The sequence below is a fragment of the Mus caroli genome, unplaced genomic scaffold (genome assembly GCF_978045245.1).
Source record: "Mus caroli unplaced genomic scaffold, Mus_caroli_1 scaffold_13, whole genome shotgun sequence".
Lineage (NCBI taxonomy): Eukaryota > Metazoa > Chordata > Mammalia > Rodentia > Muridae > Mus > Mus caroli.
The window spans coordinates 61,287,247-61,307,346 of NW_028227268.1; the positions used below are offsets into that span (position 1 = coordinate 61,287,247).

General features: G+C 41.1%; 1 protein-coding gene across 4 annotated transcripts in view; it reads left to right on the plus strand.

The window, feature by feature from the left end:
• Positions 1-16,432, plus strand: part of Ulk2 (unc-51 like autophagy activating kinase 2) — an 85,656-nt gene extending 69,224 nt beyond the window's left edge. For all 4 annotated transcript variants that reach the window (XM_029483193.2, XM_021175564.3, XM_021175563.3 and 1 more), the window contains 7 exons: positions 364-513; positions 3,874-4,082; positions 7,381-7,559; positions 8,959-9,077; positions 9,352-9,509; positions 12,050-12,185; positions 14,231-16,432. In XM_029483193.2, coding sequence (XP_029339053.1) covers positions 364-513; positions 3,874-4,082; positions 7,381-7,559; positions 8,959-9,077; positions 9,352-9,509; positions 12,050-12,185; positions 14,231-14,289 — 1,010 coding nt within the window. In that variant the 3' untranslated portion in view covers positions 14,290-16,432. The remainder of the gene's footprint in view (positions 1-363; positions 514-3,873; positions 4,083-7,380; positions 7,560-8,958; positions 9,078-9,351; positions 9,510-12,049; positions 12,186-14,230) is intronic.
• The last annotated feature ends 3,668 nt before the right edge of the window (positions 16,433-20,100 follow it).

Consider the following 20,100-nt stretch of genomic DNA (forward strand, 5'->3'; position numbering starts at 1 on the left):
CAGCTCACAACTGCCTATAACTCCAACTCCAGGAGGATATGACATTTCTAGCCTTGGTAAACACCTATTGTGTAAATGCTCCATTACATACACATAATTAAAAATAAATTGTCGAGAAGTGGTGGCGCACGCCTTTAATCCCAGCACTTGGGAGGCAGAGGCAGGCGGATTTCCGAGTTTGAGGCCAGCCTGGTCTACAGAGTGAGTTCCAGGACAGCCAGGGCTACACAGAGAAACCCTGTCTTGAAAAACCTAAATAAATAAATAAATGTTGAAATTAATAAAAGTATGCTTCCTTATGTTCTAATTATATGTAGGCATACTATGAATATAATTGAATATCTGGTCAACTTTTTGTTGCAGCTCCTGCAGGAGCCTGTGGTGTTATGCTGGCATTGCCAGCAGGAACAGCAGCAAGCGCCAGAGCTGTCCTCTTCACCGTGGGGTCTCCTCCACACAGTGCCACAGCCCCTACTTGTACTCATATGGTCCTTCGAACAAGAACCACCTCAGGTAAAGCTCACTTGTTGTAGTTCAGAACATTATGTGATTAGCTCTGATGACAGTGTAGTAAATTCAGACAAATCCCCTCACTTCTCTTGCCTTTGCTTTCTGTCCCTGTAAAGTGATTATAGCTGTTTACCTTCCTCAAAGGTTATATGTCAGAAGTAAATATACATGTTAGGGAGAACTTTGTAAGGTAATATATACTATATGTATATTTACATGTGTCTATCTATATGCAGTATAACATTCAGTAAGACGTGACTTCTACATGAAAATCGATATGCATGACTGGTTTGTACACTACCTCATTCATAAGACTTTTTAATTTACTTATTGTGGTGCTGGAAATTGAACTCAAGGCTCTCCCACATGCTGGACAAGTGCTATACCACTGAACTCTATTCCCAGGTTCCTCCAGCCCCTCTCACGTGGATAACCTTGAACTCCTGATCCTCCTGCATCTACCTTCCAAGTGTTGGAAATGCAGGTGTGTGACTCGGCATCCTCAATGTGCCCCCATTTAAACATCATTTTGTATATATGATTATTTTGCCTGCATGTATGTATATGCACCTTGTACCTGATTAGAGTCCAAGGTGGTAGAAGAAGGTATGCAATCCTCTGGACCTGGAGTTACAGACAGTTATGAGCTGCCATATGGGAGCTGGTCCCCTGGAAGAGCAGTGGATGCTCTAACTACTTGGCAATCTCTCCAGCTCCTCCCCCAGACACTTTTAAAGACAGGGTATCACTATGGAGTCCTGACTAACCTGGAATTTGCTACATAGGCCAAACTGGCCTTGAACTCTCAGAGATCATCTACTCCTACCTCCTTAGTGCTGGGACCAAAAGTGTGTGGCACCACACCTGGCTTACTTCACTCCCCCACCCCTAACACACACACACACACACACACACACACACACACACACACACACACACCTTTCTTTTTGGTGTTTCCCAGGCTGGCCTTGAGTTTACAGTATAGTCCAAGCTGGCTTCAAAAGTTGAGATCCTCCTACCTCAGCTACCCAAGTACAGCATATGCCACCAGATTTGGTTTAAATTTTATTTTACGGGGCTGGAGAGATAGCTCAGTGGTTAAGAGCACCGACTGCTCTTCCAGAGGTCCTGAGTTCAAATCCCAGCAACCACATGGTGGCTCCCAACCATCTGTAATGGAATCTGATGCCCTCTTCTGGTGTGTCTGAAGACAGCTGCAGTGTACTCATATACATAAAACAAATACATCTTTAAAAAAAAAAAAAAGAAGAAGAAGAAGAAAGTATTTGATTAAGGTTAGAGAGTTGACTAGTGGTTGGTTAAGAGCATTGCCTACTCTTCCAGAGGTTTAGTTCTCGGCATCCACGTGGTGCTCACAGCTGTCTGTAACTTCAGTCCCGGTGGATCCAAATCCCCCAATTCCTCTGTCCTCTGCAGGTGCCTGCATCATGTGTACATACCCACACACAAAATATAAAATAGTAGATTCTTTTTAACAAGTATTAAGTGTGGGTTTGAAGTGATCATGTGTCTTAATTCTGTGTGCTGCTTTCTGTGTTCTCTAGATTCTTGTATTCTAAATAAGTTACTAATCAGGGTTCTTATAAATTAATAAGGGAAAGATAGATAATAAAAGGTAGAACTAAAGCATTTTTATACAGATATTCAAAAATACAGAGTGGACTCTAGGCTTGCCAGGTCTGCCCTCTCTCCAAGCAATACAAAGTAAAACAAAACAAAACAAAAAACAATAAAATACTTCTAAATCTTAGATAATAAACTACCATTTTATTACTTTTTTAAAAAAAATTCTGTCTGTCTGTCTCTCTCTCTCTTTCTCTCTCTCTCTGTCTCTCTCTGTCTCTCTGTCTCTTTTTTTTTTTTTTTCATATGGGAGGGGGGTGTCTGACTCTAGACCAGACTGGTTTTGAACTCTCACAGACCTACCTGCCTCTGCCTCCCAAGTGCTTGGATTAAAGACATTTGCCACCAGGGCTAACCAACCAGCTCAGTCAGTCAACAGGTTCTCCAGGTCTAGATTGAGGATTTAAAAAAAAAAAGACAATTAGACAATACTATAGCATGACCCCAGCTGAGGCTGAGGCGGGTTTATTTTTTCCCAATCTGCTTTTATACCATTTTAGTTACATGCAAATAATAAGGTCAGTTCTAGGTTAAGGAACAAGCAAGACAACAAACACAAATAGTCAAAGAACTCACAAGGCAATAAACAAAGTCCTGCAATCACTGTTTCTTAGGGTTTATCAGGGTGGCCGAGACATCTAAGCCTACTTCCCTATCCTAGCCCAAAATCATATTCATGCCTGAAGCCTACTTCTTTGTTCTAGCCCCAAATCAAATTCCTGCCTGAGCTTACTTGGGTGTCTTGCATGGCCCAATGTCAAATTCCTGCCAAACTTCTAGACATAGCCTCAAAAGCTCTCCACACAGGGCTCAGCTCATCAGCATATTTTTCAAGTGTAAGGTCCAGAGATGATGTGGTTTAGTAGGCATACCCAATGCTGCTTGAGACAGTTAGATGCTAGTCTCAGGAAGAGCTGTAGTAGAACCCCAGGTCTATAAGACTGGGGTAGTGATGCATGCTTAAATCCCAGCACTTGGAGAGCAGAGACAGGCAGGCAAGTCTTGTGAGTTCTAAACCAGCTTGGTCTATAGAGAGAGTTCCAGGACAGCCAAGGATACATTAAAAGATCCTTTCACATACACACAAAAAAGTTTATGTTTACACTTTGAAAATTCCATTCCTACTTTGAAGCACTTATCACACAGAAACAACTTAAGAAAAATGTTTTTAAGCCGGGCCTGGTGGCACATGCCTTTAATCCCAGCACTTGGGAGGCAGAGGCAGGCAGATTTCTGAGTTCGAGGCCAGCCTGGTCTACAGAGTGAGTTCCAGGACAGCCAGGGCTACACAGAGAAACCCTGACTCAGAAAAAGAAAAAAAAAGTTTTTAGTAGTAATTTGTAATATAAAAAACAATCAGCAATTTAAAATTATTCCAGATACACATTGTATACGTAAAGTTAGTGAACTACTGTGCATCAGTTGCATTTTTATACTTAAGTCTATGGAGCATTAGAGAGAAAAATATTGTACAAGTTGTATATTATACAAATGTGTTTAAAATGGAGTGTGGGAAAAGTGGACATGCTGATTCTGTTTTATTTATATATGCATATGTATGTATATAACGAGATCTGTTCATCTATTTATAGAATGAGAGCCTGGGACTTTATTTTCTTTGTCACTTGAGTAGCTTCTGTTCAGTAAATGAGAGGTGTGAGTGTGAAAGTCCCTTCTGCCTGACTGTGAACATGTGCTACATGTATTGTTTCTTTCCAGTGGGGTCCAGCAGCTCAGGAGGTTCCTTGTGTTCTGCAAGTGGCCGAGTATGTGTGGGCTCCCCTCCTGGGCCAGGGTTGGGCTCTTCCCCACCAGGAGCAGAGGCAGCTCCCAGCCTAAGATACGTGCCTTATGGTGCTTCACCACCCAGCCTAGAGGGTCTCATCACCTTTGAAGCCCCTGAACTACCAGAGGAGACACTGATGGAGGTAGGCAAGAGATTACAGGGATGTGTGAATATTCTGTTGCTCTGATGTGAGTGTCCTAGTGATGAGGGAAGAACACACTATATCAAGTATTTCCGACTTCTAATTCCCTTTTTTGTTTTGTTCATTTGTTTCTTTTTCTGTTTGAGACAAGGTGTTAATATATAGCCCTGGATGTCCTAAAAATGTGTAGATGAGGCTGACCTTGGATTTACCAGTGCTAGGGCCGGGCATTGGTGGCGCACGCCTTTAATCCCAGCACTCGGGAGGCAGAGGCAGGCAGATTTCTGAGTTCAAGGCCAGCCTGGTCTACAAAGTGAGTTCCAGGACAGCCAGGGCTATACAGAGAAATCCTATCTCGAAAAACAAAAAACAAAAAACAAAAAATGCGTCTAAACATAAATTTTAAAATGATGCCAGTCTATGGACATGGGGAGACGAAAAAAAAAAAAAAAGTGATCTCTGTAGCTCCAGTGGATGGCCCACACCTCGGAGTATATAGACAGCAAAAATTGGACTTGGTCGTTTTTTAAAAAGTAGAAATGGGGGCAGGCAGATTTCTGAGTTCCAGGCCAGCCTGGTCTACAAAGTGAGTTCCAGGACAGCCAAGGCTACACAAAGAAACCCTGTCTCAAAAAAACAACCAACCAACCAACAAACAAACAAACAAACAAAGAGTAGAAATGAAGATTAGGAGGTAAGGAGGTGGAGATGAATCTGAAAGGAGTTAAGAAGAGGAATTAGTGTTAAATATGATGAAAATACAGTATATGAAATTCTCAGAGAATTAATAGAAATATTAATTAAGTTATAAAATAAAAAATAATTATGCCAACATGATGGCACATACCTGTGTAATTCTAGCACTTGGAAGTCAAGGCAGTAGGGTTTTGAGTTTGAGGTCAACCCAGGCAACAAGGTAAGATGCTATGTCGATAATAATAGTAACAATAAACCATAATACCAGGTTAGCCATTAACATAGAAATAGCCCTGCTTAAGCAGACTAGATGCTTATAACTCAGAGGTCAGTACTTTTCTCTGCATGAAAGTAAAACACTACACGTCATCTGCCCCGTGCTGAGCACACATCTAGAACCACAGGTAGTTACTGTGATTTTGCAGTTGTTCCTCACTCCCAGCTTAAAGATAACACTCTGTATGTTGGGGAATACAGTCCAACACACTGCCATACAGCTAAGAGACACTTAGAAATGTGTTTTATTCTCCTGTCTCAGAGAAACGTGGAAGGCTGGAGGAGATGACTCAGTAAAGTGCTTGCTGCACAAATACAAGAACCTGAATTTGGGTCCCCAAACCCAAATAAAAAAGAGACGTGGCATGTTTGTAACCACAGCCTTGAGGGAGTGAATTCCCGAAGCTAATTGCCAGCCAGTCTGTCTGAATCACAGATTCACATTTAAGGGCTGATCCTGTCACAAAACATAAGGTATAGGCTGTGGAGAAGGTCAGTGGTTTAGAACACTTACCATGAGGACCAGAATTTGAATCCTAACATCCAGGTTACAAGCCAGGTATCCCACTCACACCTATAACTCCATTAGTTTGGAGGAATCACTGGGGCTGCTGACTTACAGCCTCTCTGAGAAAATAGGAAACCCAAGTTCAGAGAAAGACCCTACCTAAGAATAATAGGCAGAGAGTGGTGGAGGCTGCCTAGCATCCTCACCTGACCTCCATATTCATGCAGAAGTGTGTGCATCCACACACACATTTACAGTCACACAGACATACAAAAATACAAGTGGATACTGATTAAAAAAAGACACACATACTACCCCCTACCACACACATATTGGGAAGAAATGTTTAGTCTTATTTGAGATTTTAAAGTTCATTTATAACTAAAGAAGAAAGTTCTAGAATACTTGTTTTGAAAGGACATTTTGCAGAGTGTCTCCCCATGCTCTCATCAGTAACTAAGAAGGCCACAGAAAAGCAGAGCTTTGGTTGTGAATCACTCTTAACTAAAAACTTTCTAAAAGAACAAGTCAATACGCTCACTGAGGCATAAAGAGGTGTAGCTCTTGGTGGCAGCACCTGTAATTCCTGCTATTCAGACAGTGGAAGACGGGGGCAGGCGAGGTGGCTCAGTGGGTAAGAGCACTGACTGCTCTTCCGAAGGTTCTGAGTTCAAATCCCAGCAACCACATGGGGGCTCACAACCACCCATAATCTGACACCCTCTTCTGGTGTGTCTGAAGACAGCCACAGTGTACACACATGTAATAAATAAATAAATAAACAAACCGGTTTAAAAAAAAAAAAGAGTATCCTTGCCGGGCGTGGTGGCACACACGTCTTTAATAACAGCACTTGGGAGGCAGGCAGATTTCTGAGTTCGAGGCCAGCCTGGTCTACAAGTGAGTTCTAGAACAGCCAGGGCTATATAGAGAAACCCTGTCTCGAAAAAAAAAAAAAAAAAAAAAAAAACCCAAAAAAAAACAGTATCCTTGTAATATTTTCCATTTTAAGTTTATTATTTATATGGGAGTGTAGGTGCCATATATATGCCGTACGGAGATCAGAGGATAATTTTTGGGAGTTGGTTCTAGACTGTGTTGAAGCAGTACCTCTTTTGTTTCTGCTGCAATGTGCACTCCTAGATAGCTGGCCCATGGGTTTCTGGATGTTTTTCCTATCTTAAGCTCAGAGTTTGAAGCTTGCAAAGCAAGTGCGTCTGCCTGCTGGGCATCTCTCTACGTCTGGACCGTCCACAACTGTCCCTGTCATTTTTCAGTTTTTAACATTTTACTTTGTTTACTGTATATGAATGTTTTGCCTGTGTGATGTCCGTGTACCACATGTCTGCCTGTTGTCCATGTCGTTCAAGAGAGGGCATCAGACCCCCTGACCTAGAGTTACAAGTGTCTGTGAACCACCCTGTGAGTGCTAGGGATTTACCCTTTGTCCTCTATAGGAGCAGCCTGTGCACTTACCACGGAGCCATCTTCCCAGCCCTCCCTTGTACTCCTGATGTCTGTTTTGTCATGTTTTGCTTTACATACATTCATTCAAGTATTGAGGTTTTGGTTTAGTTTGGTCTTATTTTCCTAGTAAAGGCACAGTTGGCAGCCTACTTACGTGGGTGCTGTAAGACACGCAGACATATCCAGGCATAATATTTGGTTTGATTTGTATTTATTTTCTAACAGATTTCTGAAATTTAAAAACATTGATTTTCTTTGATCATTCCAACATTCATAATATGGGAAAACGTTGTATATATACTTCAATTAAATCCTTAATCTAAAATCTTATAAAACACCTTGCCTTTGCAGCGAGAGCACACAGACACCTTACGCCATCTGAACATGATGTTAATGTTTACTGAGTGTGTGCTGGACCTGACGGCAGTGAGGGGTGGGAACCCTGAGCTGTGCACATCTGCTGTGTCCTTGTACCAGATTCAGGAGAGTGTAGTTGTGGACCAGATCAGCCAGCTAAGCAAAGATTGGGGGTAGGTACCTCCTGTCATTCATTTCCAGATTGTTGCAGGAAATATTGAAAAGAATGGCAAGTTCCCCTTGCTACACCCAGCTACTCTCAGCCCCAGTGTCTCACTGGCCAGTTCTTTTATCTCCTGGAGACTCTCAGACTCAGAGATCTGAAATCTCTATACACAGCTCGCTAAGTTCCCACTGGCAGGTTGTTACTATACCAGCCCCAAACTACAAAACCTCCATGGCCTTTTGTGGTGCACATCTGGCAACCCCCTGCTTTGCCACCATACCTTTCTCTCTTGAACCCAGAGGAGCCATCACATGAAGGAAAACACAACACAAACTTAGTTCAGAAACAACGGTAACTCAATCACTGGGTGCAACAACTAAAATCCTAATCTTGTAAGCCATATTAAATCTAAATCCTCAGGTGGCGAATCCTGACAGATTCGCCATTGAAACAGGGAGACACTAGTAGCTACATCTTGTCCTCACACTATCCCTGTGCAAAAGGACCCTTTCTCCTTTCTGCTTCCTCTCTTGCCCTATCCAACTGGGAAGTCCCTCCTACTTGCCCAGTGATTGAATCCTTTATTCATTAGGGGATGGTTTATAGAGTCACCTAAGAGCAGGGCGTGGTGGCGCACGCCTTTAATCCCAGCACTTGGGAGGCAGAGGCAGGTGGATTTCTGAGTTCGAGGCCAGCCTGGTCTACAAAATGAGTCCAGGACAGCCAGGGCTATACAGAGAAACCCTGTCTCAAAAAACCAAAAAAAAAAAAAAAAAAAAGAAGTCACCTAAGTATGTGACTCATTCCTTCTTCGCAGCCCCTCCCAGGAGAGTGGAATTAGCATCAAAATACAAGCAACTCAGGTGCTATCCACACCACCAGATTCTTTATGCTTTCTATAACCCTGTATCTAAATGTAGGCATTGGTATTTGTTAGAAGTCAGGTCTCATTTTTAATAGTTGCAAGAAAATATAAGTTGTTTTATTGTGTGATATGTTAGCCAGGAGTTTATTACACAACCTTAGCATTACCTCTCTCTGAAAATTTACGACTGAAGATATTTGATGACCAAGAGGTTATACATATTTTTGTTTCAGTGTTCCTATAATATTCAAAGTTCTCATATATTTCTCCATACAAGTTCTTCTTCCTTCAGGATATATATATATATATTGAAAAGTCAGGAAGAAGCCAAGTGTGTTCCATACCCAGCACATAAGATACTAAGGCTGGAGGATTAATAAATTGAGACCTGCTTGGGTTACATAGGAAAATCATTTCTCATGGTGGGAAAAATGAGGACATAGTCCCCTAGAAAAGCTGTTTGGATGGATGCCTGATATTTAGCATGCTGAGTCTTGTGGGTCACTTCCCAGGATAATTCTCTGCTCCTGTCTTCCGGCAGGCGGGTGGAGCAGCTGGTGTTGTACATGAAGGCGGCACAGCTGCTGGCGGCTTCCCTGCATCTTGCCAAAGCTCAGGTCAAGTCTGGGAAGCTGAGCCCATCCATGGCTGTGAAACAAGGTACAGAACACGTGTAGTGTTCAGCCCCAAGGGCCTTTGTGTCCCACAGAGTCAGTCCGCTGATGTTTTGTTTCTAATATGTTTACTTGATACAGAGAAGTCAGGAGTGCTGGATCTGTCTTTCTGTACTGAGAGATCACAGAACTGACTTCCCAGCTTTTCCTTCAGTGAGCATGTAGTGCCACTTTCCTTCCAACAGCGGGGGGAAAGGTACATGTCACTATGGTACTTCTGGAAGAAATTAAAAATAATTCCAATATCAACTTTGTTTCAGTTGTTAAAAATCTGAATGAAAGATACAAATTCTGCATCACCATGTGCAAGAAACTTACAGAAAAGTTGAATCGCTTCTTCTCCGATAAACAGAGATTTATTGATGAAATCAACAGTGTGACTGCAGAGAAACTCATCTATAATTGTGCTGTGGAAATGGTAAACCTTTCAAGGCTTGATATTTTATAACTGTAGTACTTCTCTCTGGGTGTCTTTAAATACTTGAAATGATCTGTCCTTTAAGAATTTATATCCTGCTGAGTGTGGTGACACATGTCTTCAATTCCAGCACATGGGAGATAGAGGCAGGAAAATCTCTGTGAGTTTTAGGCCAGCCTGGTCTACAGAGTGAGTTTGAGGACAGCCAGGGCTACACAGAGAAACCATGACTCAAAATAACAAAAAAAAAAAAAAAAATAGAACAAAAAAAACAACCAAGAAAAGAGTTATATCCTACCCTTTCTCAAGTCCCAGGTATGTGATTACCTAGTGAAGTCATTGGACTTACCTGATATATAAGTAGTACCTATATAATATAACATAATTTATTTACTAAATTTACTATAGTTTGTAATACTAGTTGTTATAGTTGAAACTTTTTATCATATTTCCTTTTAAACTTCATTTATATAGATATGTTCTTATCCTTCTATAGTTTTTATCTAAAAGTTAAATTAATTTGTTTCTGCATTTTCTGCTACTTAAGAAAGTCTGAGCCGGGCATGGTGGCGCACACCTTTAGTCCCAGCACTCGGGAGACAGAGGCAGAGGCAGGTGGATTTCTGAGTTCGAGGCCAGCCTGGTCTACAAAGTGAGTTCCAGGACAGCCGGAGAAACCCTGTTTCGAAAAACCAGCCAGAGAAACCCTATACAGAGAAACCCTATACAGAGAAACCCTGTTTCGAAAAACCAAAACCAAAAAAAGAAAGAAAGTCTGGCTCTGTAAAACTTAGAAAAAAGCCGGATGTGGTGGCGCACACCTTTAATCCCAGCACTTGGGAGGCAGAGGCAGGTAGATTTCTGAGTTCGAGGCCAGCCTGGTCTACAAAATGAGTTCCAGGACAGCCAGGGCTATACAGAGCAGGCTATACCCTGCCTGGAAAAACAAAAACAAAAACAACAACAACAAAAAAAAAACTTAGAAAAAATAGTACTTTGCTAAGCCCCAAAATTTTAGATGCTTGACTTCAGCTTACTGACTTTATTGAACTATAGACACTGAAGAAAAGCTATTTTTTTCCATTTGTTGACTATACTGGAAATTTTTTTCTATTTACTGTGGGAAAATGGTTCTAACAAGTATGTAACATAGGGTTATTAAGTATCTAAATGGAGAAAATTTATGGACTAATGTTTTGGGGTTTTTGGGGGGGTTAGATTATTTATTTCATGTACACTGTTCAGCTTTTTAAAAAAAAGGTTTATTTATTTATTTATTTATTTATTTATTTATTTATTTATTTATTATAAGTACACTGTAGCTGTCTTCAGACACTCCAGAAGAGGACATCAGATCCCATTACAGATGGTTGTGAGCCACCATGTGGTTGCTGGGAATTGAACTCAGGACCTCTGGAAGAGCAGTGGTCTTAACCACTGAGCCATTTCTCCAGCCCATGGACTAATGTTATTATACCGTTTCAACATAATAGATATCTCCCATTTAGATAAATTGCATTTATTATTGATATACTCTTGGCTTTACTTTGACAGCTACTAAAATAGATAGTTTTATGAAAAAGTTTTGGAATGTAAGCTGATAAGAGTTTATTATTAGCCGGGCGTGGTGGTGAAAGAACCTAGTGGGGAAACCCCCACTCAATTTCTGATTCGGCGTGCACCCAAGAATCACAAACAGACGGCCAACTTGATGTAAGAACACGAGGTAGTTTAATGACGGAGCTCCGGGCCGACACATATCTCCCGCAGGAGACAGAGGTGTTGACCACATGGTGGAGTCATAATGGCGGAGCTCCGGGTTGAAAAGTATCTCACGCAGGAGGCAGTGGTTTCGAACCTGAGGCTTGGAAGCTAGGGGTTTTTATAGAAAAGGGGTGGGGTTAGGGAGGAATTGGCGTGGTTTCACATGATTGGTCCATTTAAACATCAACAGACTGTCAGAGGGCGGGAGATAGGGAGGCACCAGGCCAGTCAGGACATGTAACTACGGGCCTGCCCGGGCATGTCCTGGCCTGTTCAGCTATGTTCTCAGCCCCAGGTTTCAAAGCTCACAAACAAACAACTCTTTGGGCTATTTGACATACATTACATGCATTACAGGTCTCAAGTTTTATTTCCTTTCAGTGGTGCATGCCTTTAATCCCAGCACTTGGGAGGCAGAGGCAGGCGGATTTCTGAGTTCGAGGCCAGCCTGGTCTACAGAGTGACTTCCAGGACAGCCAGGGCTACAGAGAAACCCTGTCTCCAAAAACCAAAAAAAAAAGAAAAAAAAAAAAAGAGTTTATTATTGCTCTAAACTATTGATAGGAATGGTAGGTAGTAACCATACTGCATTAAGACAATAAGAATTTTATATTAGGAATTATATTGCTTCTTTCCTTTCTGAATCTAATTGTAACATTACAGAGTCTTTCTTCTTTTCATAGAATATATTGATTTTAATATGTAAAGGTGCTCTGTCCATAGGACTTGTATATCCTTGCAGTTGCAGATCTTCTTATTTTGTTAATTGGTTCCAGGTTCAATCTGCAGCCCTGGATGAGATGTTTCAGCAGACTGAAGACATCGTTTATCGCTACCACAAGGCAGCCCTTCTTTTGGAAGGCTTAAGTAAGATCCTGCAGGACCCTACAGATGTTGAAAATGTGCATAAGTGTAAGTCACTGCACAGCAGTGCTCGCTCATCTTTGCTCCACTTTCCACAGCGGGGCTCAGAACGATTACATAGAAAACTGAGGAATAAACAGCCATAGGGTTCTTTAATTGTTTAGTCTTTTAAAAATTGGGTATCAGTCGGGCAGTGGTGGTGCATGACTTTAATCCCACACTTGGAAGACAGAGGCAGGCAGATCTCTGTGACTTTTAGGCCAGCCTGGTCTACATAGCCAGTTCTAGGACTGCCAGGGCTACACAGAGAAATCCTATTTTGAAAACAAAACCAAGGGCTGGAGAAATGGCTCAGCAGTTAAGAGCACTGACTGCTCTTCTAGAGGTCCTGAGTTCAAATCCCAGCAACCACATGGTGGCTCACAACCATCCGTAACAAGATCTGGCACCCTTTTCTGGAGTGTCTGAAGACAGCTGCAGTGTACTTATATATAATAAATAAATAAATCTTTAAAAAAAAACAGAAAAGAATTAGAATCATGACATTTAAATCTTTTATTATTTTATGTGTTTGAATGCATTGCCTACATGTATGTCTAAGTGTACTACATGCATGCCTGATGCCTTTAGAAACTAGAAGAAGGTATCAGATCCCCTGGATCTTGAGTTACAGTCATGAGCAGCCGTGTGAGTACTAGGACTTTAATGCAGGTCCTCTGGGAAAGTAGCCATTGCTCTTAGTTGCTGAGATCTCTCCAGCCTTCATTATAGAATTTTTCAAACAAAATTTGTTTCTGTCTTTTTTTATTGCCTCTCTTCTTCCCCATTCACATTTTACATTGTTCTAAGTAGCATGACAAAATCTTGAGTTGTCCTCTGCTACCTGGGACATGGTGCATCCCTTTGTCCAATGAACACTTGCTATGTATATGACTGCCTATGAGTCACTTAGTAGCAGTGACTGTGAAATATACTGTGTTGATGGTATAATGTATTGGTAGTACTGGGTTCGTAGATAGAGCTTGAGAATATTTATAGTTTCAGGCCTAAATCAGGAATCTTAGAGTGGGTAAAAAAGAACTGCTGAATTTATTTAATTGTAACTTGTTTTCTAGATTTGGAATCATACTGCCTGAGATGAATCTTGGCTTTAAAAACTTGAACAAATTATTAATCTTTCTGTAATATGTTGACAACATGCCAACCTTGTATACTGTAAGGATTAGAGAGGCTTCATACAAAATATACATTACTTTCGTCCTTCATATTGTTCTCATTGCATTATTGTGTTGTCACATTCTTGTTTAAGACTATAGGAGGACATTGTTTTATTATTGAATAGAACTCTTTTAAGCTTTCTGGGTGTAGTAACCAAAGAATATTGTAAAGATCCTATATACTACATATTTTTTTTTTTGTTGTTTTTTTTTTGTTTTTTTTCGAGACAGGGTTTCTCTGTATAGTCCTGGCTGTCCTGGAACTCACTTTGTAGACCAGGCTGGCCTCGAACTCAGAAATCCGCCTGCCTCTGCCTCCCGAGTGCTGGGATTAAAGGCGTGCGCCACCACGCCCGGCCTTACATATTTTATATAACCAACAGAGCATAGATTGATAGGATACCAGAATGCTACAAACACACACACACACACATATATACACACACATGTGTATATATGTGTGTGTGTGGGTGGGTGTGTATACATACATTATATACACATATACATATGTGTGTATATAGATATCTACATATACACATACACACATATATTATTTATATATATTCCTAGTATCTGGTGTTTGAGGAGGAGCTATTTTTGTGGTTTTAGGACAGCATTCCTGAAGTTACTTGTACCTCTCAGCAAGAGAGTTGTTTTGCCAATATGAATTTTACCACTACAGCATTAAGCTGCTGGTCATATCTGAACTGTTGCTGGAAAGAGGAAAGAAAGTATATTCATTGTGTTCACCTTGGGGCCACAATAGAGCAGGAACCATGGTGGTGAGAGTCATGATTTTCCCTTTAGTTCCTCTATCCCTGGGTTAGAAAACACAAATAGTTTTATTATTAATATCATTTTACATTTTATTTCTAGATAAATGTAGTATTGAAAGAAGATTGTCAGCACTCTGCTGTAGCACTGCAACTGTGTGAGTAGCAGGCTTGTCTGAGGACTGGCATGGAGCAGGAGGTGATACATTTGGGATTACATCTTGGTTCTGTCACCCATCCCAGGACAGTGTGGTGACTACCAAAGAACAAGCAGCAGCTTAAGAAGGAAAGAACAATACAAAACTACTACATATTGTAGAAAACCTGCCTTATTGGAGAAGTCACTCCCCCTTTCCTTTCTCTTCATAGAAGCAGAACAAAAGAGTTTTCCACATGGCTCAAGTTATTTGAACCTGGCAAATAATAAATGTACCTTAGAACTAGCATCATAAGTACAGTTATTCTTGTGGATAATTAAACAGGAAACAAAGTGAGTGGCTTCATTCAGCTCTCTGAGCAATACGTGAAATTCCGTGTTTTTGCTAAAGCATACACAAGCAAAAGCGTATACAGCTCATCCAGACGATCTGAGGCTTGGGGTAAGTTTGTCTGAATCTGAGCGTGCATCTTTAAACAGCTCAGGAGGAGGAATCTTAAGAAGAAACAAAAGGTGACTCTTGGATGAATTGTGAAATCTTCAACTTGATCTAATGTGGACATGATTTTAATCTTCCAAAAATCTTTCATATTGCACTAATTTATTAAAATAACTGTGTATTGGATTTTGCAATTTAAAACTAACTGAGGCACAATGGACTTGTTTAAATATTTTACCTGATTATACACATGTCCTTTTCAGAATTCATGTGTGATCTCCACTGAACTTTTAAATGGTTGGAACTTGCGTTCATGTGAACCTTTGCATTTTTCTCACCTGTTATCTTCACCAACAGATCTTCTTAGTGGAATTTTGAGTTGCCGGTTGTTTGCATTTTTGTTGTGCATGCAGAATGTGCATCGACTCCTGTGATCTTAGGTTTACTAAAGGCTAAGTTTATTTGGGCAGTATTAGAAAGCTATCATGAATCAAGAAATACTCTTGAGAATTTTAATAGGGCCAAATCAAAGTGATGAATAATGGCTTGTTAGTGATGTGGAGTTTCTACATGAAATTAGTAAGAAATGAGGTTCGTTTTCCCTTAGGAAAATGGGCAGCTCTCTCCAGACTAATGTGTACTTCTCAGTGTTAACCCTGAGTTCACCATAGCTAGTCATGGCAGATCAGCACCTCTCCAAGAACGGTTCCCGTGTTGTATATTATTTGGTATCTTATACTTACCTGCTTGAATACTTGAATAAACCATTCACCGGTTTTAATCCTTTTACTTCAAAACTTACACATACTGACTGACCTACTCTCTGATTACTGCACAGAAACTCTTTGGCGCCACACTTGCTTTAGTGTGCTGATTAAAGTTAACAGAGAAAACATGGTTTTCATTTATTTGGTGAACAAAGTAATGTAATTTTTACATTATTTATCTGTATGAAATTCCAGCAGTTAATTTGAACGTTTATGTATAGGATGTTTGTATTTTTAGGTCTTTACTACAGTGTTTCTACCTCTCATTTGTAACTGCATTATCTTCAAAATAGGTAAAACCCACTAAATCATTGTGGAATAGCCTTTTTTAAATTGCTTGTACAAATGTATATTAAGGTTAAATAAACCTGACAGTGTTTTAGGTTATAGTTGGGTTAATATTAAGTGGCTCGTCAAGCCAGACGCTTCCTTAGAGAGTGGGTTGGAAACTTGGCCATCAATATTCTTTGCCCTGCTCCAGGATTCAAAGCTCTTGGAAGCTGTCATGCAGGCTCCTACAGACAAGACTATATCCCTCCTTATAGTAGTGGTAAAATGCCTTCTGTAATTTTTACACTAAATACTTTCATGTTCTCCCAATTACCCCGTTTATCTCAGTTGATTTTCCAAGTAACTAGATGTAGTTGGCCTCCTCTTCTACCACTTTTTAAAAATATAATATGAACAAGTTTGGAGAGGGTAAGGTTGGTGTGAAGACAGGAAGTAGACAAGTGTTGAAACTGCACTGTAACTCTCAAGCTCTTCTTGTATGACAAAGGTCTTGTAGGTGGTGTGTATAAAGCAGTGATGTCTCAGCAGTGGAGAACAGCTGTAAACTTAGTGAGTAACGGTTCTGATATACTACCATTATCAAGGCTAATTGTTTAAAGAAATTTTTGCCTTGATTATAGCAATAATAAATAAATGCTTTATGTTTCTGTATTTTTATTTCATATCATGTATTTCATAAAATGGAATTAGACAAGTTCATACACTTATGGGTCAGCACCTATATTCACGTCCTAACCTGGAAAATTATTGGCCATGAAAATGTAAGTAGAATTATCAGTGAACTTGCTAATTGGTTTTCTTGCTCTGTGGGATTTTTCTAACTCTCACCTGTTGAAGCTCTGTTCTTTGACATAATTACTTCCTACAGCCCTCATGTGCCCTTTTCTCTTCTAGGAAGAAGAGCGGGCCTCACAAGCACCAGGTGTAGGAGCTTGTGTAGGAGCTCTCCTTAGTTAACACAAGGTAGTTTACAAGGGCAAAAGGAAGTTGAGATGAATGCAGCAGAGATGTGGACATGGAGTAGGTCCCTGATGCATCTGTCGTGTCGGGGTTCCTGTGCCTCCCTTCTGCATGCAGCTGGCGTTCAGTGTCAGTCCCTGCAGCACTTCAGGTCAGAGAGGACGGCACCCCTCTTTCCAACTCACTCCCTTTCACTTCCTCTCTCTCCAGCTGACCCCGTGAAGTAGCATTTCTCCTGCCTGGGAATGCTGTGCTTAAAACTGCTGATAAACAACTTTATTCTGTTTGAGAACACTCAATAAATGAGTGAATGATTTCTCTTCCATAGCACAGTGTTCACTGGTTCCCACAGAGGAGCTGTTCTGTAGTCCAGCATAAGAACCAGGAAGTGCTCTGATTAGAAATGGCCTGTCTCAGTCTCTTAGGAACAAGGAAGAGGAACCTGAGTTGGAGCAAATTAGGCATGAGCTTGTGGACTCAAATATTTGAAAACTCCAGAGGAGAAGCACAGAATTCACACTAATTTATTCTTCATTCTTTGTCTCTGCACAGTCCTAGTTGGCATTTTTATAGGACATTGCTTAGCAGGGAGCAGTTAATGCTCAGAGAACTTGTCTCTCCTGCATGTACTCAGTCCTCGATGGCATTTGGCTGCTCACTGAATCATTGGGTCAGCAGCTGAGTGGACTTTAAGTCGTTCCTAAATCCCTTTTATGCTTTACGAACCTTGGTGAGAATATTATCTTTGAGTGAGGAATCTGAAATTCAAGACAGTGTTTTTGGCAGGTAAGTTAGGAAATTGGATCTGAAAATGCACTCACACTGCTACTCCATGTGGTGGTGCTGCCTTTAATCCTAGCAGAGGAGAGGCAGAGGCAGGTGGATCTCTGCATATCAGAGGCCAAAGCTACATAATAGGATCTATCTCAAAATAAAAATTAAAAATACATTTAATAAACAATGCCTATAGGAAATGGGTGATGATAACCCATGACAGACACACAGGATTTGTGCCAGAGCACTGACACCTGTGCTGTGATTACGCAGGAGCTCTTCTTTGTTGTTGTTGTTGTTGTTGTTGTTTTCCAGACAGGGTTTCTCTGTGTATCCCTGGCTGTCCTGGACTTCACTTTGTAGACCAGACTGGCCTTGAACTCAGAAATCTGCATGCCTCTGCCTCCCGATTGCTGGGATTAAAGGCGAGCGCCACCACCGCCTGGCACTCAGAAGCTCTTATATGTTAATTTATTTTGTTTTAGGACAGGGTGAAAAATAACTGCGTTTTGCATTTGTTTGAAGCAAGGCCTAGATTTAGGACTCAGTGACATGTAATGTCTGGACATGTAATATGACCAGACAGCTGCTAGAGAGGTCCAGTTCTTGCAGAAAAGCCACTTTTCTACAGCTTACCCATGAGGCACTTGACTTTGAGTGCTCTTTGTGTTGCCCTTTAAGCCATTTGACATCTTTAATGAACAGTGGGCATCAGTATAAGATTAGTTACTTCATTTGGTCCTCAACGGAATAGAGTTTGATATACAAAAATAAACATGAACGTGTGGTCATTTGAGTTTAACAAGTCAAAACTATTCAAAAGAAAACCCATTAAACATTAAAGAACTACAAGAAAACAGTTTGCCCAAATATCTCTGTGACTAGATATCCATATGCAGAATGCAACTAGACCCAGTCAGACTGCAAAATAAAAGGTAACCTGAAGTGTTGGTGCATTATGGGAAGGTGTATTCAGTAAAGAAGAGTTCCAATAGCTTAGAGAAAGCATCGCCAGCTTGGGGCTAGAAAACTGGCCAGGCATTTATATGATCACTTACTGAGGAATCATGAGGGCCAGGGTTCAGATACCAGCACCGTAGTAACAAGCATCCTGTACAGGCATATAACTCCAGCTCTGAAGAGGCAAGATAGGATCACTGGAGTTGCTGGCTCCCAATCCAGCCAGGAAAATGCAAGCCTCAGGTTGGGAGAGGCCCCACTTCAGAGGAATGGAGGATACCCAACTCTCTTTTGTGGTCCCTATATGTGCACCCATATTTATACATATATATATATATATATATATATATATATATATATGTATGTATACACACATACACATTGATTTACAATTTTTTAATAGGGCACTGGGGCTGGAAAGATGATGGCTCAGCAGTTAAGGTCACTCATTGTTCTTGCAGGACTTGGGTTCACAATGCTCTTTCTTATAACTCTAGTTCCAGGAGATCTGATTCCCTCATCTGACCTCTAGCTCAAGTAGGAATGTGTAGTCATGAGTTGTGCAAGGATGGAAGTGACTAAGAGGAAGCTTGGGTGGGAAGGGGAATTCATTAATCCCACCTAGTATAAAGTCAGGATATCCAGACATCACTTCAGGAGGGAGGTAGAGGATGCAGACCTGGTCAGATCTCAAGGGGATCTAATATCAAGGATAGGGCTTCTGGCTACCCTGCTCTAGCATGGTTCTTGCTGAAATTCTGTACAGTAGAGAAGAATATGTAAGTCCAAAACTGGAAGCCCATTGCAGAGGAGCTTGGGGGAACCTGGGGAGAGTCTGCTCCAGAAAGAAGGAGGGTAAGACACAACAGAAATGACAGGAGAGTCGCTTCCCAGCCAAAGTCTGAAGAATTTATTCTGCAAGAAGGAACGGGGTCCTACACACAGGCTAGGCTGTGGGAATTGAGTTGGGAGGTTGATGAAGACTTTTTTTCTTTTTCTTTTTTTTTTTTTTTTTTTTTTTGGTTTTTTGTTTTGTTTTGAGATAGGGTTTCTCTATGTAGCCCTGGCTGTCCTGAAACTCACTTTGTAGACCAGGCTGGCCTCGAACTCAGAAATCCACCTGCCTCTGCCTCCCAAGTGCTGGGATTAAAGGCGTGCGCCACCACGCCGGGCTTGCTGAAGACTTTTAAACCTGCTAAGTGTTCCTGCACATTATTCCAGTAGGTTCCAGCTGGGAGGGGCCTCACTAACCAGCCAATCGGAATATGATTGATTGAGGGTTTCTGTACAGCCAAGGTGTTGCCTCTGAAAACAGATGGAATAGAAATTCCATACAGTCAGCTAGGCTAGTGGTTCAGGCTGAGGCAGGATTGTCATGAGTTTGAGGCCCTCGAGGCCTCATAATGAGAGCCTAACTTAAAAGTAAACACACAACAGCCCACCAATCGCAAAGCAACTCCTCTACTTCTGGCGCCTATGTTGCCTTGCAGTTCTGCCCTTGACTTGATGTACTCAGATGTTTCCCAGATCCCTGCTGTTTCCTTTGACTTCTCTCTCCTGCATAGATTTGTCTTTATGTGTGTGGGGGGTGGGGTGGGGGGAGGTACTTGTGAAGGTCAGAAAAG